Genomic DNA, 25339 nt, shown 5'->3' with positions numbered 1-25339 from the left:
TGTGGGGAGACTTACTTTTCCTCTCTGTCATGCCTGCCACTTCTCTGCATCTCTTTATATTCTGTGCTGTTTTGGTCAAATAGCCTCTCTGGTCCCACTAGATGCCCTCTTAGCCCTCCAGGTTTCCTTAAACTGTCCTGGTATTGGAGTTTGTTATGCTAAGGCATTTATTTTGAATAAATTCTGCGAAGCAACCATTACAAAGTCTATGCCAGTAGTCCAACAGAACCTAAACTCTTTGTTAAGTGTCATAGATAAACTCATAAACTGTCAAGATAGGAAATATTCTTACATCCCAAGATCAGCTTAGCTGACTCACCAAAAATACTTTCTTAGTCTTTTCTCTGTTGCAACAATCACCAACCCTTGTTTATCGATATAAATCCTAATCACAAGAGTGAGAAGTGAACATTTTCGGGCAAAATGTTTTTGTCTGGTCTGGTGGCTTTGAAGAGAGAGTAGATAACGGCTTCATTTCCCTGTCGGAATGGGCTAACAAAGTAAAACAGTGAATATATTCTAACTATAACGTACACTAAAATTGATTTTATTTGACATGACATGGTCGTAGGTTTATAGACATGATTTGCTTATGATTTGCAACAGCAGCTACATTTAGAAGGAAGAATAATGCCACTCTGATTATGTTCTTCATAAACATAATGAGACAATGCTGTTAATTAACCAACCTGACCACCTGTGACTACGAACATGATGCAGGCAGTGATTATGTTTGTCAGCAAAACGTAATTGTGAAAATCATTTTGGGTTTAGGTAGAAGATAGTTTATGAACTAATGCTCAAACAACTCATCCGTTTGTTTCTCTGCATTACAACAGACCTTCTTTTAAAACCACACACAGATAGATCTTTCGTTATCCAGCAGAGCCACTCTTCACTCTGCTTCATTTCTGGAGTTTTTTTTTTTTTTTTTTTTTTTTTTTTTTAGAAACCAGCTTGAATCCAGCAGTGTTAGTCATCCCATTTGTTTTTTGGGTTGTTGTTACAAAGTGCTTTCTGACAACTGTGAAGGCCTCTTCAACTCAGCAGCTCACACCAACGTGCTCATTTTTCAGGAAACGTTTGCATGAAAGTCATTTGATGAGATGTTCTGAGCTATGTTTACAGATAAATAAGGTAGAGTGGAAATGCAGTCTACTATACAGTAGTAGCGCAGTGTTAATTCTGAGACAACAACAAACCACAGGAGAATAGGAAAAATGCATTGATGTTCTTTAAGTTTAGCACAGATGAGACACATGACATTTCCAGGTCTTAGCTCTGCCAGCTTTTGATCCGGCTTCATCTGATTCACTCTCTGTCTCTGGGATGTAGACGATAGTTGTTGTTCTTGGTTACTGCGATAAAAGTGCCAATCAGCTTATCGTGGCATTTAACAAATCCAGCTAAACCTCAAAGGTGTACCAGTTCCAACAAATGGTCCAGTGTTACTGGCCGTCCATCAATTGTAAAGTCATGCTTTTACAGTAAAGACTCCGTCCGTCCTCGTGCATCACCTTCTCGTGCAGAACTCATTAGCAGGAGACTGCGGGTGTTCCACTCCAGTTGAGTGACGACCGATTTCATTAGGTCCCTCAAGTGTCAGTCTGCCCTCTAATACAACTGCCAGAGACAGACTGACTGCTCACATGCCTCCAGTTGTCCCGCCGGTTCAATCGTGGCACCCTTGAGTTAAGTAACTGGGGCACGGATGCTTTAGAGAAATTTTTGTGGTAAGCAGTGAGGTGATTAAGATTCAGGCAAGGTAGCACAGAAGTTCACCTTAGGCATTAAACAGTTTTGGCTGTGTTTAGACCAGGGACACTGGGACAACTACTGCCGATGATACAGATGGACAAGTGTGGGCAAGAGTTGAGGATGAGGTGGTGGCAAAGAGTGACGGAGAAGGAGGGGAAAACGGTGCCACGTCTGTTTCTTCCACCTCTTTCTGTCTGAATGCAGGCATAGACCCTGAAGTTGTGACTTTGAAGTAGTGTCTTTGATTAAGGAGTTAATTAAAGAAAAGCTGCTTGCTAGCGAGCAGATAACTGATAAAGGAAAGGAAATGGGAAGCGAGAGTAAAAAAAGGGAGCAGATATGGAGTGGTGTTGTGATATTGGCAGCTCGTCAGTCTTCTGAAGTGCCAGAGTGTCGTTCTCCTGATTGGCAGAGAAACCAGCTGACACACTGGGGATGAATATGAAAGCTGTAAAAGAAAACAAAATCCTGCCACCCACATGTGCGAATGGCACCGTTTCTGCCTTGCTGCAAGCTGTGGTGTGAGCGTCACAGCATTAATGATAATTGATGATGGTAGGACAGCAGGAAGAAAGAAGTAGGATGATAATTTATACTTTTGGGATGAGAAGACTGATGGTTAGTTCAGCATGTGGGTGTAATTTATGTTCTTGTTCTTTTTCTGTCCGCCCTGATCAGTTTCCTTCCTTTGTCTCCTCTCTAACCCTCCTCCTGCACCTCCGTCACCTCAGGGTCTTTATGGTTATCTCCCCACTTTCCTCCCTATCCATCACTTCTTCCTCTGACTTTTCCTGTGTTCTCCTCTTCCTTCTTCATCCTCCGTCGTACTTACAGTTTTCACCTCCTGCCATGTTAAACTTCCTCATTTCTGCTTCCCTGCCCCTCCAATCCCACTCATTCCTCATATCTTTTCTTCTTTCTCCCCCATTCTTCCTCACAACCTTCCCAATCCAATCTCCTTTGTCCTCCTACTCTGCAATCCCTCTTCTGCCTCACCCCTAACCCTCCCCATTTGGTGTTCTCCTCATCCTTTCATAATTTTTTAGTCCTCCTCTCTACCCCTATCCTTTTCTTGTCCATCCCTTTGCCATCTTTCTCTAAACCATCATCCTCCCCGTCTTTTTTAAAAATAAAATCCTATATCATAACTGCTGCAGTTCCTCTCATTGGCCTATTCTTCACCTCTTCGATTTTCTTCCTCATTCTTTTCCTCTAACTCTGTCACCGAAGAAATGAAATCAATTATGATAAGAATGCAATGAATAAATTTCAAACAATAGTGGGGAAAAAAAATTAAAATACCATCTCCACCTTTTGTCTTCTGCTTTTTTCCATCCACACCAGCCTGGGTTTTATAAAGGTGTTGCGGGCTCACAGGTGACCCTGTCCAGCCTGGTCAACCAGTCGCGGGCCATGCTGGAGGAGCAGGCGCGCCATTTGCTGACGGAGGCGGAGCGGCAGACAATGGGCTACTACGTGGAGGAGTATCGGGATGGACACATCGGCGTGGAGCAGCTAGTCGTGGCGTTGTTTGAGCTGCTCAACACACATGCAAAGGTGAAGGCTTGTTTGATAAAGGAGAGAAGATTAAAAGAAAGAAAGTTTTCTTCATGCAGAATCTCAAACAGCCTGCATGTGTGATCGCTTTGAATTGTAGTTTTCCGAGACCCTTTGGAGATTTATGGCCAGGCTTTTATGCTCACAGTTCTGTTTTGTTTTTCCGTCCTCTTCGGTTCTTAAAAGTCTTTTGATTTTCTTACAGTCTGCAGTAGTTCACCTTGGAAAAAAAAAACACAGTAAATCAAAGGGGTTTTATTTCCATTTTCTCAGGTATACTGTGTATCAGACACCCACAGAAAGCTTTTCAAGCTGTCATGTACTGTATTTAGAGCTACTGTACTGTGCTCCTTACTGGATTGGCTGTTTTTTGTATTGTTTTCTTGAATTATACAAAAATACAAGAGGAATTCATCTAAAATAAGAGTACACTTTGATCCTGGTTTAAATTCACTCCTTTTGGCTTTCCACATGAATGACTAAATCTCATCCTAATGATTGTTGGTTAAATTACCATAAAATACAGTTTAGGCCGGGATGAATGAGCTCTATTTATGACAAAAGCGCATAAATGAGATTTTCTCTGCTACTTCCTCAAGCAGTCGCTTTCGTATTGAAATTATTCATTCAAATCATTAAGTGTTATAAAGTATAAACACACACATTTCTTTGAAGAGCGGGCTTATGATGGAGCTGGGCTGTTTTTAGGAAGATAAAAAAAAATGAAAATTCAATCAGCAGAAAACTCAGTATAGTATAGTAATGTTCACCACCGTTGAAACCCGTATTTATACAAAGGTTAAAAAACCTGTTCAGTTTAAAATAAGGTTTGTTTCCATTAGTGCAACCCACCCAAGTCTGTTACATCACACCTTTGCCTCCCGTCTTGTTTCTCTCCCTCTGTACCTTCCTCCCCTCAGTTCTCTCTGCTGTCAGAGGTGCGAGGCCTGGTCACCCCACAGGACCTGGAGCATTTTGACGGGTTGGTGCTGAGACGTGAAATTCAGGCTCTAAAGGCACGACAGGGGACAGCTGGAGCAACCGCACTCCAACCAGACTCCCTGTCCATGGTGTCATACCCAGACACCCTGACCTCATCCTCAGCCAGCTTCATGACCAACACCACCCTCAGCTCAGCTCGGGTAGGCTGGATTTATGAGTTGGATGATCATCGGGCTATTCTTGATTTAGCGTGTCCTGTGAGTTAGATGGCAAAGGCAGTTTTTCTTTTATTTCAGAATTATTGGGTGTGTCGAAACATAAAATGTGTCTAAATATGGATATTTTAGGGTGAAAATGTGAGCTCTCCTTAGTTCTCTCTGCTTAAAAGTAATATTCAGTCTGCTTCTGTGATGATAGATTTCTGGCACAAATAAATTTGATGGATGCACCTGCGTTTTGCTGCTTTATTTTTCTGGTCTGCCTCGCTGTCAGTCTGTTTGGATTGCGATTGGCTCCCTCTCTGTTTGGCTGTCTACTCACTCTTCCTTTCTGTTGGCTGTGTGTGTAAGAGAGAATCAGACAGACCAAAGAAGACACTGTGATATATTTCCATGGGACAGATTCTGCTGTAGTCAAGATCCTGCTCTGGTGTGGACTTTGTCAGCCTGAATAATGACATGTTTCAGTGCCTTCATGTTGATATTGAAAAGTCTTCTGGCTGATATTTCATTGGTTGTGTTTTTCTTTCACCTCAATAAACACCCCACCTCCTCCTCGCTCCCACTTCACCCCAAAACCCTCCCTCACTGTAGGAAAGGCTGCTCTGGCTGATAGATATGATGGAGGTAGGGATCACTTCTGAGAGTGATGAATGCTTTCCAAAATAAACCCACATACATAAAGATGTGTACCAGACACATGAGCATACACTCCAGCTCTTACCTTGGTTTGTGGTTTTGCACGGACTTTGTTTGCAGTGTTTTTCTTCTGTCTTGTGTTTTCTTCCACCTTTTGTTTTAGAGAAGAAGCGATGCTTTTAAAGAGTGTGATGTGTCTCAGTCTCCACAGTCTGAATGATTAACAATCCTTACAGCGCGACTGTAGAGCTTTTTTTTTTTTATGAGCATGAGATCATTGTTACAAAGAGAAAAAAACACGAAAATAACAGCTAGGGTGTTTTATCTGAAAGAGTTTAATTTGGCAAATGTGTTTACGTATACATTTCAGAAAAATGCATTTTCAGAAAATGAATGTGCATGGCTCTCTTATAAATAACACCAGGTATTGCACATGTTTTGCATAAAATGAAAATAATTCAACCAGGTTCTCATTTGCATTCTTTCCTCCCCCATGCACTCTGCAGTTTTATTACTGAAAACTTTCACAAGAGGGGCTTTTTGTTATAAACCACCATGTTCAATATCCTCCTTTAGATGGAAACCTTTTGTTATGTGGGGACATAAAGTGCAGGTGAAGTTTAATGAAATGCTTAAGTCCTAAATATTGCTAAAATCAGGCATTTTCAGTTAAGAGCAATAGACTTATAAAGATTAGTTATGTTATGACATAATATTTAGGATAGCAAAACAAAACAGGGATCCACTTCCTCTTATAGAAATAAAGAGGATGCGTTCAGATAACAGGGTATTTAAAGAGCAGCTGTAAATCTGTTACATCAGGGCATCTTTGCCAACTTCTAGTTTATTTTATATACTTTGGTTTATTTGATTTTTTTATCTTGCAAAGTAGTAAGTGAGTATATTCAAAAGTGTTTTCTTCAGAATAGCCACCTTTTGCTTTGATAACAACTTTGCACACTCTTGGCATTCTCTCAGTCACCTTCATGAGGTAGTCACCTGGAATGGTTTTACAAAAGTCTTTTCTCTGTTGTTTGCTGCTTTTTCTTCACTGTGTGGTCCAACTCATCCCAAACCATTACAATTGGGTTCAAGTCAATGATTGTTGATTGCTGAAGTTGATTGTGGTAGGCAGGGCATCTGTTGCCTCACTCCATCACTTTCCTTCTTGGTAAAATAACCCTCACATAGCCTGGAGGTGTGTTTTAGGTAATTGTTTTATGGGAAGACAAATGATGGCATATCACTGCAGAATGCTAGGCTAGCCATGTTAAGTGTGCCTTGAATTTGGATAATAATAATAATAATATATTAAAATGTATAATCACCAACAGTGTCACCAACAAAGCACCTCCACACTATCATACCTCCTCCACGCTTCACGGTGAGAACCACACATGCAGATACCATCCGTTTATCCTCTCTGTGTCTCACAAAGACACAGCTGTTGGGACCAAATAGCTTAAATTTGTAGTGATCAGACCAAAATACAAATTTCCACTAGTCTAGTGTTCACGGTTGAGCAGTTCTCTTCTTCTTCTTGGTCTCTCTCAGCTGTCATTTCTTTGCAGGCATTCAACCATGAAGGTCTGATTCACACAGTCTCCTCTGAACATTTAATCTTGAGACGTGCCTGCTACTTGAACTCCGTGAAGCATTTATGTGGACTCTAATCTGAGGTGCTGTTAATTGGTGATTTCTGAGTCTGGTAACTGTAATGAACTTATCCTCTGCAGCAGAAGGAAAGAAATTCTACTAATTAACTTACAGTTAATTAAGTTAATCATATGTTAATTGAATCCTGTGTTAATTGAAAACCATTCCAGGTGACTACCTCATGAAGCTGACTGAGAGAATGCCAAGAGTGTGCAAAACTGCCCTCAAAACAAAAGGTGGCTATTTTGAAGAATCTAATTCAACATTTATTTATTTTAATTTTAATTATGTTACATATTAGTTATTCAATAGTTTTGATAGAGGTGATGGAGTTTTTTTATGTGCATAAAACAGATAGATGAATAGTGGAATGACATATTACATTACATCATTCAACACATCTTTTTTACAGACTTTGAGCCTTAATAACATACTATAGCCATTACTCAGAGTGAAACTATTGTTCCAACCATGTAAATTATTGCTTCCTCACCACAGCAAAGCATTACCTTGGTTTTATCCCTTTAGAGAAACAGTCTGTAGAGAAGCATACCTGGTTCTCACTTCAGTTTACACAGGTGCGACAGACAATTCAAAACCAATCAGGTTAGTATGTAGTACATGTGCCAGCATGCAAGTGTTGGGTTGTGGATGAAGATGATGCATAGATGTCCACATATTTACACACACACACTTATACACACGCATATTCACAGTCGAAGCTGACATCTGAGATAAGCTGTTGACTGCATGCAGATTTTTCCACCAAACAGTCCTTCACATTCAGATACCTCAGATGGGTTTTCACTGCCTTTCTGCTTTGCCCTCAGAGAAGCGACATTTACATGTGTGTGTGTGTGGGTGTTGGTCTGTATTCTTCTCATGCCTGTGTGTCTGTTTGTGCTGTTTTGGACCCATGGGTGACTGCTGCCACTGCTGTGTTAAGCAGATTAGAGAGCTGGGTGGGTTTTGGTAGGATAACAACACTGGATTTCTGAACCACACTCAAAATAGGTATATAGTCAGCTGCATATCAGTGCACATTCACACACTCATGCTGTACACAAACACATACAACACACTACACACACATATTATGGAGATAGATACATACACACACATACCCAGACACAGCTTCAGCTTGAGTACTTACTCACTGGCCAAACACAATGTTGTTGTTGGATGAAAATTTCATTCAATAACAATTTTTTATTTGTCAGATTACTCCTAGTAATATCTGCAGAAGTCAAATACAGTATGGTTGAGATATGGTTAGACCTGCTCTCGTCTACTATGGTTAGACTGCTTTAAAAACAACCAACATCACATAAGTTTGTACAAATAGAACAAATCAGATCAAATACATGTTTGCACAAATGCACATTACAGATGGAATATCATGCGCTGTTATTATTTGGCTGTTCACCCCACCATTGTGGTGCTGAAGTACAAAATCGCTACTACTGTTGTCATTGTATGACAAACATCTGCAGTATTTTGGACTCCCGGATCATATTTGATTTCTCATCCGAATGCTAACACCAGAGTAGCACACTGCATTTTTTTAAACACAATTTAGACCTAAATTAGACTCTGAATGTTTCCTTGCCCAGACCAAATGCTGCAAGGCTGCCAGATGCCACAAAATGCCATACATAATCAGCTTTCTGTGGGCTGATCAATAGTCTTTGTAATTCTTCCATTGTTGTTGCAGTTTAACACCTGTGATCCTGTCATGCAAGTCTTTTGATGCACCTCATAGAAAATGAATCGAAGCTGGAGTTCAGCCTAGACAATGTGCAACTTTGTGCAAGTGTTGTGCAATCTCGACCTGTTTGGACAGATGCCTACAGACCTCCACGATAGTGAATGTCACAGGCCGTGGTATCCGAAATGATATGTAGATGTCTAAATGGGTAAGAGAGGGGGCAACATTTCTTCTTGTCTTTTCATTGTGAGGTGTCACAGACACAGAATCAGTTGTTTTTCACACTAACAGGCTATACTGGGCAGATTTTCACGATGCACCATGTGTCAGAGCTGGGCATTACTGAGCGGATATTGTTATATCTGATCCCTGCAGTCAAAAACAACTGTTTTCACCACATTACATAACCATGCCACTACTTCCTTCAATGAACACTGACATTGGATGTAAATTATGTTCCGCCTCACACGATTCCTTAGTATGTTCGTACATAAACGTAGACACAGTGTACTCTTAGTGCTTACAGTGCGAGGCAACGTCTCCGCATGTAGAAAGTCGATTGACTCTTGTGATAAATAAATTGTCTGTAAGTGCTCCCCGTACGGCAACAACGGGTAATTATGCTGAATTGATGAGGCTTTTGTTTTGGTTTAGTGGCAGAGTTAAATGAAGGGCAACGTTTCCCTGAACTCAGCTCCACTGCTCTGAAATCGCTCACAGATCTGCCGCAAATTACCTCCTCTCCACCACTCCGATGGGATCAAGCTGCCAAATCCTGATCTGAACAGAAGTGATGGTTCTTTATTGATTTCACAGCATGCGTGAAATACAAATCTAGTGGAAGAAGACATGATAGCTCTATGTGAGTGTGTGTGTGCATGCTTTATTTGCTCGCCTTCCTTTTAAACTTTGAGATGGGCAAGGATATGCAAACAGATATTGATGTCTTTACTTTTTTTTCTAGGAGATGTGGAACATTCACCAAATCTAATTTGGCATTTGTTTCTGGACAAACGCACATCTGTGTTTAACATCTGCTCACAAGCTTTCTCTCTCTCACTTTAATCACTCTCTTCTTCCTCCTCCCCCTCTGTTTTTCTGTCATCACCCTCCCCGATCACCCACCTCATGTCCCTCTTACCTCTATTTCTATCCTGTGTTTCTCAGAACGACAGCGTGGTGGAGAGTAATGAGGATGTTCCTCCGGAGAGTCTAAACACGTTGCTGGCGGACATCTCTCTGGTGAGCCCGGCAGGCAGGCAGGCTCTGCTTTGGCCTAATAAAATGGATGCAACATGGGGTAAATTAAGGATGGGTGGGAAAAAAACAAAAGAAAAAAGGGAAAAAGAGTGAAGCGGTATGTATGGTTGACCAACAGGTTTTGTAGTGTTTGCACCAAATGAGAACAAGAGAAAGAAAAAGGAGTACAGCTTTGTTAAAGTAAGTGCCTGTGTAGCCTTCATTTTTTTCTTTGTTGATCACTATATGCCACGTGGTATGTCCAATTCTCCTCCTGCCTCTCCATCTCTGAAAGAAGGAAGAGCTTACGGTTGCACCTCAGGGTTAAAAAAAAAAGCCGTTTCCAAAGCAACAAGAGATATCAAGAGGTCTCATATGTTTATTCTAAACAGGAGAAGACGGAGAAAGCTTTTAGTCTCTTGTCGTCTAAGGCTACCTGCAACTCAAATCATACCTTGTTTTTCTTTTGTAAACTTTATTTTCTGCTCATTTTATGTTTCTTCCCATACACTGATGAGCCAATCATGTCTCAATCAGTGTTCATTTCACAGTTTGTGTCTGAGCATCCTTTACGCAGGAAAACAGCGGAATCAAACAGACAACCAGCGACGGGTGTGGATGTGTCAAATGTTTTCAAGAGGGCTGTTATTGTGACTAAAACTGGTGGAGTGGCTAATCAGGTGTCTCATACATACGTTTGAAAGAGATTTCATGAGAATCATAAAGAAAGAAACATGAACACTGGGTTTAAACTTTACTTTCAAATGTACTTCCTCTGCATATTACAAATTGTGGGTGTTACCATACAGTCGGCTCATTTTTCACGATACAGCATACAATACACGATACAAGATTCAAAGGTGACAAACAAAAAAACTGTAAAAGTCCTCATTATACCCCTTTAGATGTAAAATCTGCATTCTGCATCTAATAGCATTTTGTTTCATGGCGCTCACATCACTGAAAAATGACATTTACAAAAACTGAATATCAAAAAGTCTTTCCAAAATATGTGTCCCTGTTCTGGAAATACCACACACATCCCTGTGAACAGTTTTCATAGTATTTCTAACGTTGGAGTGAAAACCGTTGACAGTTCATTTTTTGAAATGTCATTTTTTAATACTCTGACTCAAACTAAACTTCATCCACTGCCATTATATTGGGGTGGCAGCAGAAACTCAGAGACAGATATGTTAAGACCTGCACAAATATTGCAAAACCACTGTAGATACAACTAAAAGTACATGGGAAAAGATGTGTAGTAACCCAGCAGATCTTTACTGTATGTGCATACAACTAAAATAAGTAATGTCTGTCCATACAGTAAAGTAAATGTCTGAAATTCGGGTAACATTTTCAGAACACTTCAATTTGCCACAAATCCTAATATAAACACCTGCAGCGCAAACATTTGTGAGGAAGGACACTTCTTTATGATTTAGTGAACGTTTTTACACAGTTGTCTGACAGTTAACAGTTTTAATGGATGTAATAATGTCGCACACTCTGGAATTTAATTTATCCAAATAAAATGTGGACATTTTGAGTTAGAGCTGGTCAGATTTATTAGATTACAGTTTCTAGCTCCAAAATGCATACAGAACAGCCACATTTTATATCACGGTATATTGTGCCATAATCTATTGTTATACCCCTAATCGATGATGAATATATCCTCTCACTTCAGGACGATGTACAGTCCACCACAGCTGAGCCTCCCCCATCCTTCAAGCCTCCACCCCCACCAGGGGTGCAGAGGCGCCCAAGTAGACGAGAGCAGGTCAACAAATGCCCCTCGTCCGAATCCTCCCACTCAGGCCTGTACTTCACAGCCCCCACCTCTCACAACCACAGCAAAGAGCCAGGACCCACCCCCGCCTCACCCTCAGTGCACCACAAACGGGAACATCGCAGGGACCCTTCTCGGGACTACGCAGCCGTCAGAAAGAGAGATCCCACTGTACCTTCCAAGAAAGAGCAAATAGCAGCTGCTCAGTTGTCTATGGTCACCCAGCACAACATTGGCCCTTTCCCTAGGGTCCAGTCCCCGAGCAGAGGTACCAAACCTGCTGCCCCATCCCCTTCACCTCCACCTCCACCTCCTCTCCCTGCTCCTCCTCCTCCTCCTCCCCCTTCTCTGCCATTTAAGCCAGTATCCATGTCCAAAGCCTCCCCCTCCTCCTCTCCTGGCACTAAGCAGCAGTTTGTTACAGTGGAGGTTCACAGGCCCAACGCAGAGCCCGACGTCAACGAGGTGCGGCCGCTGCCCCAAGCTCGAGGTGAGGAACATGGAGCTCCGGAAGTAAAACATACAGACGTGACATGTATCCAGGGTCACATGTCTGTAGTTTGTATCCTCAAATTAATAACATGCGCATGCAGGGCACCAACAAATTATTACTTTAAATTACTGATCAATCCGTAAAAAAAAATTTTTTAAATTGTATTTTTTCAGTTGTTTCATCCATACAATGTCAGACATTTTTTAATTGTATTTTGTGCACACACATATGAATGGATTAAAGCTTTGCAGTGGTTATGTAACATTCAGATTTGATACCACAGTTGGGATTTATTTAATAATTCTGAGGCTTGCTAATTGTCACTGCCTCTGATGAAATGAGGAAATAGGCAGCTTCAGTTCTGAAGAGGAAGAAGCGTATAAATATCACATATGCATTTACTCAGGCTTAATGTGCTTAAATGAGCAATTTCCCAGAACACAGTGTACAAATGCCACTGCATGCAAAACATCACTAACATAATAAGCTTTTAATCTTGTATTGAATCTTTAAATTAAATCTTTTTCAGAACAAATCTAAAAGTTTTTTTTGCGATGCAGTATAACATAACATCTTACAACAAAGAACTAAGCATTGTTCAGTATTCCACTAAACTTAAGAAAGCGGAAGTAAAAAAGTAAGACCAATAAAAATGGATTTCTGTCATCCAGTCAGATTGAGATTCCCATCATCGTGTCATGTGTGCCTGTTTACTCTCAGGTGGCGCCCTGTCTCAGCTATCAGACAGCGGCCAGACCCTCAGTGAAGACAGCGGGGTGGACATAGCTGAGTCAGGACACATCAGCAAAGACAGCAGCCCCCATTCCTCACGCACACGCCACCCCCGAGACACCCAGGGGGGCAGGGGGGACAACCCCTCCAAACCGGTGAGAGGGTTAATGCAGAACAACTGTGAGCCAAACATGGATGGATGAGTGGATTCATTGTTAAACTCTGAGGAATATACTCCAATATGCGGGTGTATTTCTGTCTTTGAGGACCAATTTGAAAGAGATTTTGGGTGGATTTGGAAGACATTTGTCCTCGAAAGCCAGGAAAGTGAGGACATTTTATGTGACTCAGACAATTTGTGAAGTCAGTTGTGAATATTTGTGGAATTAAAGACCTTTTTGGAAAATGAGTACATATTTAGAAACTATAACTTTTTCGGAAAGTATGGACATATTTTGAAAATGAGGGGGAAAAAAATTGAAGGACATTTTAGAGAGATATTTTCAAAAAATGGGGACATTATCGGAAATGAGAGACATTTTAAGTGAGGCATTTTAGGGTTAGGGTAAGAATTAGTTCAAGGTTAAGATTAGTTAGAGGGTAGAAAATGTATTATTATGTCACTGTCCTTATTAGTACAAGTACAAGTACAAACGTGTGTGTGCGTCAGCTGAAAAACACACTAAGAGTTGATAAATTGATGTTCTGTATTGCTAATTCTCCTCCAGAATCTGTTCTCAATCCTAACCGTGATGTCTTCTCTCCTCCCTCTGTTTGCTCACACAAACTGTTTTGTTTCACTCATTTGTTTATTTCTCACTCATGTCATTCATTCACTCGCATATTCTGTCATTTCTTTCATCACTCACTGCAGTGTAGCATAATGACACTCAAATTGCTCTGTGGTTCTTATTGAGTGTTGGAACGAATAACAAGTAAGGATGGGAGTAGCCTGATTGTTTATGACGAGAGGACTGTTGCATTCAATGCCTGTGTTAAGACTGGAATCATTATAGGCCAAAAATGCAAAGGCTGAGTGGACAATTTTATTGTGACGGAGCGAAGCATTTTACTATTTTTTTTGAGTGTGCTGGAAAGAGAAATACGATGTGCTCGTAAAAAACTTTATTTAAGCCTCGTTATAGCCTATTTATCCTTGTGTCAATCAAAACTTTCACGATAGTTGTGCAGGAGTGTGGGTGGTTGTAAACACATGGTAAATGTGGTCCAGAGTCGCTGAAGAAAACCTGCAAGCCGCATAACAAGTTTTAAGGAAGGCTTGGCTTCTTTATATAACACACAGGTTGGTTAGCTCTCTAGCTCATTAGGTAGCTACCCTCCTCCCATTAGCATATAACATGTTATTGAGTGAGTTTCTCTCATTTATCGGCCTTTTCTGAAAATCATAAACAGGTTTCCCAAGAGAACTTATTTTTCACTGGAAAACTGCTGATACTACAGTTATATGGTATGTGTACTATATGCCACCATTGATATTTATCTTAGAATATGGACATAAAAACCCTGGAAACATTCAGATTAACATATTGATGAAAGACCCCAAGAAGCTTAAGGAGAACTGACATGAAGGTGACTAAATAATGGAAGACAATTACATAGATGCCTTGATAAATGTGAGTAAAATTGTTCTAAAATTGGTTATTACTTTTGTCCTTTGACTTATGAAGCTGTTAAATATGATTGCTCATCTGTGAGTATGTCACCAGGATTTAATATGTACATGCTGAGATGGAGTTGTGACCTTTATGAATGTGTAAATCCATAGGGAAGGTGCTTGAGCATGTGCGCTCAGAAAAAAACAAAGCTCTTCCTTGGATAAACAAAGGAATATGTATGTATGCATAGTGGCACAAAGGGGAAAACAGACACAGCAATGTTGAATATATTCAGATATATAAATATGAATAGATAATGTTCTTCTTATAACTTGCGCTTCTCTCTCTCCACTTCACTTCAGCCTGGGCTGTTGGAGCCCACCTCTACACTAGTGAGAGTGGCAAAGAGTGCCAGCACCCTTGGTATTGCCATTGAAGGTGGAGCCAACACTCGCCAGCCACTGCCACGAATTGTCACAATACAGGTGAGTCAGTAAGAAAACTGATGCCCACACTAGCTTCACCTCTGCTCAAACCTGTCAGCTCCATCTTGATGAATATTCTCCTCATATTGTTGGCTGTGTTTAATTTATCTCGGGTGCCTCCTTTAATTCATTGCAATCGTACCACGCATCCACCCACCTTCCAGGTGGGATTTGATGTCCTTTCAGGCTTTATATGGATTCACACTGCAGCTGAACTCACACTGAGATTCCTGCTAATTTTGTCCTCGTCAGGGCTCTCACAGAGATGAATACAACACTAATGGCCTTTAAGAAAAGGCTTTACTGCCTGGATACTGGCATTTTACTGCAATATTCTTTATATTATAATGTATTATTCATGACTATGTTTTCATTAGTGTATAATCACTTGAAAATAAGAATTGTTTTGTGTTCGTTTCTATAGAACCTTTTATATCTACAGACGCTACAGGTTTTCTTGTTGTGCTGACATTTTCTACAGTAGCCCTGAACTAAACATTGGCTCCAGACAAGGACTTTCATGTTTTTCGAGCAGCCACCATACTTTCTCCTTTACGGTGAAACAAGACAGTTGCGATCAGCAACTACACAACTGAAATGTAGACACTGGACCTTTAGGTGTAATGCAGTTGGTAACATGTTGGTGTTAAGGATTAAAGAAGCAGAAGCAGAAGCAACACTTAAAGGGATATTATATAGCATCTTTTCTTAAAACTAAGGAGTTAGGCTCGCTCACATATGTAAATGTTTAGTTTAAAGGAGCAGTGTGTAGGATTTAGTGGCACATAGCACTGAAGTTGCCGATTGCAACCAAATGAATACTCCCCCCATGTCTCACCCTGTTTTTCTAAGGGTGCAGGGAAAACTCTGACTGCGAAATTCACATAAAAAGCAAAAGGCCATAGATCAGTGTTTGGTTTGTCTGCTCTGCGCTACTGTACAAAAATGGCAGTCCAACATGGCCAACTCAATGAGAGAGGCTCATTTTAACACAACAAAAACACAACAATTCTCATGATTACACACTAATGAAAACATACTAATGAATATAGAATTCCATTACTTCAAATAAATCATCCTAAATCTTACACACTGGACCTTTAATGATGAGGCTGAATAGAGTTGCACACGTTAGATCTTAAGCAGTTGCAGCATGTATGCATTTAACAGGTCAACACCAGGCATATGGCTGGTCCAGATAGTCAGTGGCAGTGTCTATAATGTGAATTGAAATATAAAATGTTTATCAGAAGGTTTCTGTAGTGGTCCCAGTGATGCTTGTTCTTAAAGTGTACTGATGTAGCATATAACATGACATGGAGAATATTCTGTTTTTTTCTGTGGAACCGCTGTAAAAGCGGATATAATTGAGGACAGTATGTGGCTTGTAAGAGCATCCTGAGGACATAATTGTTCCTACTCATTTCAAAAGAGCATCAACCAATGGTGTACCTTCATCACTCACTCAGTGAGTCAGGGGCAGAGTTTGGCCAGCCCTTATAGGCCAGGCCTGTTTTTCTGCAGTCCAGCCAAAAATACAGGAAATTCAGATGTCCTGGCATACAGAGTGAAAACCAAATATTGACAGCTTAGCTAGAAATAACAGGTTAGTCACCTCTAAAGAAAACTATTACTGAGACTGGGTGTGCATATTTCTGTCTTCCATGGTAATTTGCAAGTCAACAAATCCTTGTATTAGCTCAGCACTATCTGTAGCACTAATCATTTTCTAACCACAGAGGACCACAGCGTTACAATTTAAAGATCAGAGCAGTGAGCAGCCACAGACGACAGTCCACACCCCATTCAAAGCTGTCTCTCAGCCTCCCACTCTACAGAGGTGGTGATTGAAATAAAATAGGGTTGCTGATTGCAAGGGGAGGGATAAAAGGATTGGAAATCAGCACATTCAAAATCAAAGAGTGCACTGGAATAAAGAATGGCAAGTGTGAGTGAAGGATGCAAAAGAAGTGAGAGTGGTGTTAATAAGGAGAGGAGGTTCGAAGGGATTTATACAGATGGGAAAGTGGAGGTTGGGTGTTGTAGGTGGGTGCAGTATTTGGGTGTTTGGTGGCTGTGTAGGTGGTGAGAAGGTCAGTGTTGGAAGAGTTGTATTGGGACCTAATAAGCAAATGTGTTTTTATTCCCATGCTGCATGTGATACCCAACACCTTTTTCTTTTAAGCTTTATCTGATGTGTGTTTCTAGTTTTGACTCCTGAAAATAGCTAACCTAACTTGCTGAATTGTTGAATTATTCGATGTTCCTTAGGTGTTTCTTAGCTCCATTCACTCAGAAGTTTAAAAATCACATAAAAACATAAAGATTGTAAACTTTTCATCAGAATCAGATTTATTGCCACAAAGGATTTCATATAGAAGGTATTTATCTTGGTGTTTTGGTGCAGAAGACTAAACATAGCAAGTAAAAAGAAAAAGCCAAGTACTGCAAATCAAGAAAGAAGAAAATGAACAACAGAATCTGAAAAAATATTACAAAAGCCTTTGTATAATCGCACCTATTTTTGCTTCCCACATCAGTACATCAGTTAAAGAGATAACTAGCTTGGGCTTCTTGCATTTTTGAATAAACATAAATAATAAAGTCAAATAAAGTAAAGTAATTTATTCCATTGCCACACTGTTATATAAGTGAGGATTATCTGTGACATGAGCAAGAATTGAAGCCACTGAAATGGTTTGATTCCTCCAAATTCATCTCAACTAACACTTGCCTGAGGGACCAATAAAAATATAATGCATGGATGCTCTCTTACTGTGGCGTGACAAAGAGGAGGTCCAATGCAGCTCCCTGGAAAAAAAAATTAAAATTTGCTTCATGGACTTAGTTTAAAAGAGTATTTTATTCAGGTAAGTAGATTGAATTAGAATCAGGTATTTCATAGATTTTATCCTTCAGCTTTGGTTTGTTGAGGGGCAATCACAAGTGAGACAAAGCCACAGGTTACATCACACCACTGCTACATCCCTGAACAATAACACCGTGTAACTTCACAGTTATTTAGAGACATTAATAACATGGCAGCCTCAAGGCCACTTATTACAGAAATGGACAGAGACTTTCCGCACATTCAGTTTTCACTGTGGAAAAGTGAGCTGTGAAAACTTTGCTCTGTCACTGGGGGAAAGCTAACTCACTAACATGTTATTAGGCCCTTGAGCAAGGCATATGACCTGAGTCAGTCAGGACCAAGAATCAGAAAGATAAATCTGCTTTGAAAGAAAAGGGAATCGGTTCCATCGGGCGGACATGATGGCGTCACATCAAAGTCCCGTACAATATTGTTTCTCTGCAGTAATGAGAGTAAGCACAGTGAAGTCATGATACAGCGCACCTCTGGCATCTCTCTGGGTACAAAGGCTTTCATCTCGAGTCACTTCAATCATGCCTGTGGAGGATGAAGTACAGATGAGTAAGCTGCTGCCGGCCGGTTGTTAACAGTCCCCATCACCCCTCCTGAAGCAACAGCCCCTTATCACCGCCATCTTCCCATCATGACGACCGACTGTTCCAACAGTAATTGTTGTAGGCTCTGTAAATAAGAGATGTGATGCTGCAGTCCTGGTGTGCATGGTACTGCTGGTGTTTTTAGCCATCAAAGCTGCATGTAATGAGGTCAGCTGTCAGAGGCGGGAGGAAGAGCACATGGAACTGCCACAAAGGAAAAGATGACTCGTCTGTCTGAATAAAGTAGAACCTTTGTTTTCTTAATGTATGTTGTTGGATTTTAAATGAAGTTTATACACAGCATTAGTGTATTTTTGTGGCTACTCATTGACAGACACACAGCTCTGACATTTTATTGCCTTATAAAGTTGCTATGGTTATGTTGCTAGCATCCAGCAGATACAAAGCAACATTATCATTCATTTTGGAGTCCCCCCTAAATATCAGGCTTTGTAGCTGCTGAATCTAGTAACATACCTGTCTGCGGTTGTAGTATGATTTAGATTAGGTTGAAGCACGCTGAAAAGTCAACTAGGAAATGGCTGAGACTGTCCACATATTGTTTTTAGAAAGTGTTCAGCTCAGAGGTAACTCAGCCAAGTTAGTCATCAACAAGCAGCCATGTTCATCAGCTCACCCGCAAACTGCAATGTTTCAAATCTTGAGAGGTCTTTGCCCAAGCTCCAACAAACATAATTCCTGAGGTTTACGGTGTAGAGTGTGTCGTAAAAGCATACAGCGCCTGGTCCATTTTGCCTCTGAGCATAAAGAACACACTGCTTCTTACATTACCAATTCTGGTAATGGACATAAATCATCCACGGCAGAGACGTCTAAATTGAATGTATAATGAAAGTAATTTAGACAAAAACTGTTCTGAGCAGTCTTGAATTTGATTAAAAATATGGAGGTTACTCATGATTTCCACTTCAGACTGGAGAGAGGGAAGGAACAGCAGTCATGACTTCACCACTCATAGAGTGTCTGTCCTCTGGCTATGTGACCTTCAAGGAGACGCTGATAAGGTGAATAAATATGACTTTTTATTCAGGTTTGCTTCAGAGAAGCAGTAGTGGCATTGAGTTTTCTCAGGATCGACTTTGTGAAGCAACTCCTCCAGAGCAGAGGGAAGCCTTAGATGCTTACATCAAACAGAAGCTAACCGCCTGTGTTCAGTAGTTCAGACTGTGAGCAAGGATGCTGAATTTGATGGCATTCCAAAGTTTTACTGATACCTGGGGGACTTGTTGTGCAGGCATTTGCGAGTTTTTTCAGAGTCCTCTGATTTCACTGCCAAGGAACTGGGAGTTACTCAAGAAAAGAGACCTAGGTACTTGTGTGGTTTGTGTGTGTTTGTCCTGTGTCATGTGCGGTGTGTCACTAACAGACAACATTTTTTCTAATCACATGAAGTGTGTGACAATGTAACTGCAAAAGGTCACCAGTCAGGAGAAAGCTTTTCACTTAGTTGATCACACACTTCTTTCTGAAGGCGTGAGGCTGCATATATTTACTGCTACGCCTTTACTGTGCGCTCTGAGGGCCAGACTGCAGAGGTGTATTTCTGGGTGTGTGGCTGTGAATGTGTGTTCCTGTGACAGGGGGACACTATTTCTGTATGCTAATGAAGTACCTGTCACATTTATGGGAGGATGTTTAAATTTTAGCTTGGGCACTGAGAGGATCTTGTTTATTTGGGTGTATAGAAACAAAAGTAAAGATCTCAGACTCTCATAAAAAAAACTCTTTGTAAGGCCTCCTAGCTTTAGAAGCAAATAGACTTCTTTTTGTCAGGCCTGACCCATCAAGTCTTGCTGGTATGAAAAATACTCATACCTGCTGCAGAGTAAAGCCAATTTACAGGCATTTCTACAAGCTGTGACCATATTTCTTCAACAAAACAAAGATGGCAACCAGAAATGACATGTCACTGCTCATTTTTATGACATAGCACTAAATCTAAAACCTCTATCAAGTGAATCCATCTATTTTAATAGTTTTTTTCCTCATATTTTCACATATGATGTTGTGTACAAAATTCTGTTCTTCATGCATGAGATTGGAAATTGGCTTAACTCTATACTGAGCATGACATTTTGCTAATTTGGCTTTGAATTGATAGCCCGTGTGATACATTTATTGGCCTCAGGCAAGAATATTTTGTATTCTTATCCTAAACCTGCACTTTTTTCCGTCGGCCTTGCTTGTACGAGTGTCCCATGTCAGATTTAGCTCATTCTCATTTTAACTTAATGAACGCCACCTGTTCTTGAGTAGGTGCACATTTGGGAGATGTGATCATTAATATAACCCCCAAACTGCTACGTAAGGCTGTCTGTACAGCTTCATTTGTGGGTCAGACACGTACACAAAAATATCACCAGAGAGTACAAACAGCTTTGCACTGCAGAAGTTCAAGTCCAGCTGTCAAAAACCAGCAGATGCTGTCATAACAAATTTAGAGTGCTTTCACACCTAACCAGTTTGGATTGGTTGAATCAAACTCTGGAGTGGAAAACAGCCAGATTGTGACTGCTGATTATGAATTTATATCCTCTGTTCTATAAAAACAATAAGAGATCATTTGGAAACCATGGTAATCACATCACCAGGGATTTTCCCTAACACATCAGAAAGTGAAAACGAGGTGAGCTGAGCTTGTGTCCTGCTTTGTGTACTTTGACAGTTCCCCAGTAAAAGTGCGTGAAAAGAGGGAACCGTGTCTTTTTTTGTCCCCATTCTGTCTGCTTATCACTATTTATGATATATGAGGTCGACTTGCAGTCTTGACTCAAAATAAGTTATTTCTTCAGAAGCCCTTTGTGACACCAGAAAAGGTAAATAAATACATAAGGACAGTTAAGTACAACATGACCTGCTGTCAGTCACCGAAATTAGTTTTCTCCTTGTGGGCCTTGTAATGCTGATATCAGTGAGCTGGCTGTCAGTTCATATGACTTCAGGTTTACAGCTCTGGATGTTGTTTGTAATAAATCAGTGAGAACACAAACCAGACTAGAACTAGATCACAAAACAAAACTTTTTTCTTTGGTCCAGTTTAGGTACTGCTTGTCTTGCCAGATCTGCTCCGGGTCCTGTGTTTAGAGATTCTGGAACACATTAACACACTGTGATTAGCTGTATGTCAAAACAAAGATGAGAAGGAAATGAGATGGCTTACTTGTCAGCTATTTATTATTATAATTTAATTAAAAAATCTACTCCTCAGTATTAGCTCAGTTTTGTAACATTACCAAAGTAACATTACCAAAGTGTGTGTGTGTGTGTGTGTGTAAAATTAACGCGTTAATTTTGTCGATTAATTTTAAAGAATTAACGCGTTAAAAAAAATTACGCAATTAACGTGGTTTGTGTTTACTTCCGGTGGCGGCCGCCCATTTTGGATGTGGCAAAGTAGAGCTTTGTTTCCCAGATATATAGTGTGTGTGTGTGTGAATGGGTGTATAAGAGGCATTAACTTAAAGCCCTCACGGAGACTGCGCCCTGGGCGGTCGCCCACATTGCCCATAGCTAAAACTGCCTGCTTGTTTAGTTTACGGGCAGATCTGCCACATCCAATATGGCGGACAGGTTAACGTATCGCAGCAACGGACCAACCTGCTCAGTGAGGCGTCTGTGTATATATGTCTATGATCTATCCTAACTAAAGGAGAGTCTGTGTATATATGTCTATGATCTATCCTAACTAAAGGAGAGTCGTGCATATATGTCTATGATCTACCTAACTAAAGGAGAGTCTGTGGTGTAAAGATGGATAAGGACAGACTTTTAGGGGGAACATTTCATTTTAAAAGTTGCCCAATGGCTCGTTGGACAAAAACAAGGCACAGTTTGCACAGTTTGCAAAGCCGAATTTAAATTCCACAGAAGTAACACGACTTTAACATATCACCTCAAAGCAAAACACCCAGTCTACACTACAGGAGTGTGGCACTCCTCAGTATATTTCCTCATTCTGGCTTTTTTCTGTTTGCACTGTGCATATGTGCACCTTAAGCCAATAACATGAATGAATTTCATATACTTTATCTGAGTTAATTCTACATTAATTTGATCATTTTACATAAATAAATATTCATTATAAGCTTCAGTCTCAGGAAAATGCAATTAATTTATTGATACATTTATTGATAGATTAATCGCGATTTATTACAGAAATTTTTGCGATTAATTAGTTAATTTTTTTTAATCGATTGACAGCCCTAATATATATATATATAGTTGTAGGACTGACTCTTTGCACACTTCGGGGGAAGACAAACTATCTGTAACATTACTGTAGCCCTGTAAAAGGCTGAACCACTCGTGAATTTTTATTTGTACCAAAGTGAAGTTTCCAAATTTGAAAAAAATGGTGAATCCATTTCTCTTAAATGACTTGTACACATAGATAATTAATACTAATCCCTGTTGGTTCTTATTCCAGATTAAAACGGTTAAGCTCTCTTAAAATTGTCTCTGTCTTTCTCTCTCTCAGAGGGGTGGTTCAGCTCATAACTGCGGCCAGCTGAAGGTGGGTCAGGTGATCCTGGAGGTAAATGGGGTTTCCCTGAGGGGCCGCGAGCACAGGGACGCAGCACGCATCATTGCTGAGGCCTTCAAGACCAAAGAGCGGGACTACGTGGACTTCCTGGTGACCGAGTTCAATGTGGCACTATAGCTGAGCGGCGGAGGAGGGAGAACGATGAGGAGGGCAACACCGAGAGAAGAAGACTCCGAGGACAACACGAGAGGAAGGAATTCAAGCGTCTTTTGATTTAAATGGCACAACTCTTTTAGATAGACAAAACACCGCCTGATCTCTGAGCCCTTCTCCTTTCTCATACACCCCACCCTTGAGTCTGGACACATGACACTCAAATTTACAAGGTATTACTTCTGCTGTGGACTTTGTTCAGGATTCTCCTCAACGTGTTACCTCCCCACTGTGAGACCTTATGCACTAAAATGGAAAATAGTGAAACCTATACCTTTTGTTTGTTCTCTCAGTGTTAAAAAGTGGACTTACAACTGTTTGAAACCCACAGGAACTTCTCGTAGCAGTCCCGCGTCCCATGGTCAGTTGATTTTATTTATTTTTTGCTTCTATCTGAGAGACAACTGCACATCTAAGACTGATTCATGCTCGACTTTACAAGCTTGGATTTGTATATGTAAAAATGAACAAATGTAGATACAGATGCATATATACTGTACACTTAAAGATACTCCTATATGAATTATAAAATCCGTAACCTCTGTTGCATCATCAACATATATTATATATATAAATATATATTTCAAATGATGATAATTCAGGCCGTCCTGGCAATACGGGATTCTACACATTTTACAGAGATGCTACCGGCCTGACTGCGTGTTAGCACCTTTCACAAAAAAAAAAAGAAATGGATTAAATCATGTTAGGTTTGCAAAAATGCACATTACACGCTCATATTGGTTTGATCAGGCATAAAAAAGACATTATTTCCTGTTTCCCTTCCCTGTCTTTATTTATGGTTCGAGGCTATGTCCACACTCAGCGAGCTAAATTTGAAAATGCTGTGTGAAAACAAAATGTTTCCTGTGAATCCTCCACGTGCGTAGAGGCAATCTGAATCCAGTGCAGGAATGGCACTATCATACAGGGAGGCAATGACAGGAAAGTAGGTGGTAGACTACAGTGTACAGTAAAAGATGTTGTGTTTTTAAATACATGGGCCAATTGCCAGTCATAAATAGTAAACTGAAGTTTGATATCATAAAAATCTCAAGGTTTCTAACCTTAATAACACCTTCCTACTTCCTACTACACACTAAAACACAAGGCTGCCGGCTTCAAACTCATTCACTCCAGAGATTGAAGGTTTGAAAACTACAGTTTTTATGTGTCAAACATTGGATCAAACACATGTTTTCAGATTTGGCCAGTTTAATGTGGAGGTACTCTCAGAAAGGATAAAATCACTCTCTATTTTTCCCTCAGACTGCTCAGCTTTTCTCCCGCTGCTCCCCCTGCTGAATAACAATTGATTTTATTTTGTAATTTCATAGTTTTAATTATATTCACCCCGGGGGTCTTGCTGAAGCCATGCTTAGTGCAGCAATTACGCCCAAGAGGGGAGTAATGAGACATTTAGAGGACGACACTGCCAAAGGTTTTAGAAACACTGCTCCACACACACACACGCATACATTTTATCCATTTATAGAAAAGCAATTAGGAGATAAGCAATCAGGTAGAGTGAGAGATGGAGCGGGAGAGACAGAGAGAGAGAGAGAGGAAGAATTAGAATGAGGGGGTGACTAAAGTAACGAATGAGATGTGATTGTTGTGGGGATGATTTGCTTCCTCTCAGGAAGTGTGCAGAGGATGTACAGCAAACGTGTCACTTCAGAGACTCGCATCAGGCTGCAGGTAGAAATATGAGGTAATTGGAGTAATTAATCTAAGTGTTCTCTGCGTGGATGAGTGCATTGTGCGGTATATGCCTGTCTGCTGTTAATGGATGAAAAGTGCAAGAATATGCTTAAGACAAGGAGACAGCAAATAAAGAAAAATGTAAATGTCATCAAAGGAGACACACAAAGAACTCGTAGTCTTCTGCTTTCTGAAGAATGCCAACAGAGCAACTCTGTGAGAAATTGCTATCAAACACCGCTGACTCATTCTGGTGACAACAGGGACAGAGAACAACACATTCTCGCTTTGTTTTTACATCTTATCCCTGCTGCCTATCTTCAAAATGTCAGCTCTAATGAATGAGAAACAAATGTTAGGGATGCGCTGATAGGTTTTTTTTTTTTTAAAGGTCACACTCTTCATTATATTTGCACCAGTAATACCAATATGTTTTCTGAAAGCGTCCATCATTTCTTAACAGGAGAAAAAAACCTGTTGTCCATTCATGTGTTCCAAGACCATGTTTTGTTCTTGATGCAGAAAATTACTTCTGGAATGTACGTTTGTTTCAATAACACCTGATATCACAGATAACAGAGTACACTCCTACTAAAATCTGAAATTCTTCTCATA

At 40.4% G+C, this 25339-nt stretch overlaps 1 protein-coding gene across 5 annotated transcripts in view; it reads left to right on the top strand.

The window, feature by feature from the left end:
• Positions 1-25133, top strand: part of whrna (whirlin a) — a 129662-nt gene extending 104529 nt beyond the window's left edge. For 3 of the 5 annotated variants that reach the window (XM_027278670.1, XM_027278668.1, XM_027278669.1), the window contains exons 7-13: positions 3103-3315; positions 4236-4457; positions 9646-9720; positions 11408-11999; positions 12723-12889; positions 14713-14835; positions 22802-25133. In XM_027278670.1, the coding sequence (XP_027134471.1) occupies positions 3103-3315; positions 4236-4457; positions 9646-9720; positions 11408-11999; positions 12723-12889; positions 14713-14835; positions 22802-22984 (1575 nt within the window). In that variant the 3' untranslated portion in view covers positions 22985-25133. The remainder of the gene's footprint in view (positions 1-3102; positions 3316-4235; positions 4458-9645; positions 9721-11407; positions 12000-12722; positions 12890-14712; positions 14836-22801) is intronic. The other 2 variants (XM_027278671.1, XM_027278672.1) reach the window with 2 other exon arrangements.
• The last annotated feature ends 206 nt before the right edge of the window (positions 25134-25339 follow it).

The sequence above is a fragment of the Larimichthys crocea genome, chromosome IV (genome assembly GCF_000972845.2).
Source record: "Larimichthys crocea isolate SSNF chromosome IV, L_crocea_2.0, whole genome shotgun sequence".
In the NCBI taxonomy this organism is placed as follows: domain Eukaryota; kingdom Metazoa; phylum Chordata; class Actinopteri; family Sciaenidae; genus Larimichthys; species Larimichthys crocea.
The sequence above is the reverse complement of the archived record's forward strand: the minus strand, read 5'-3'. Positions and strand labels throughout refer to the sequence as shown.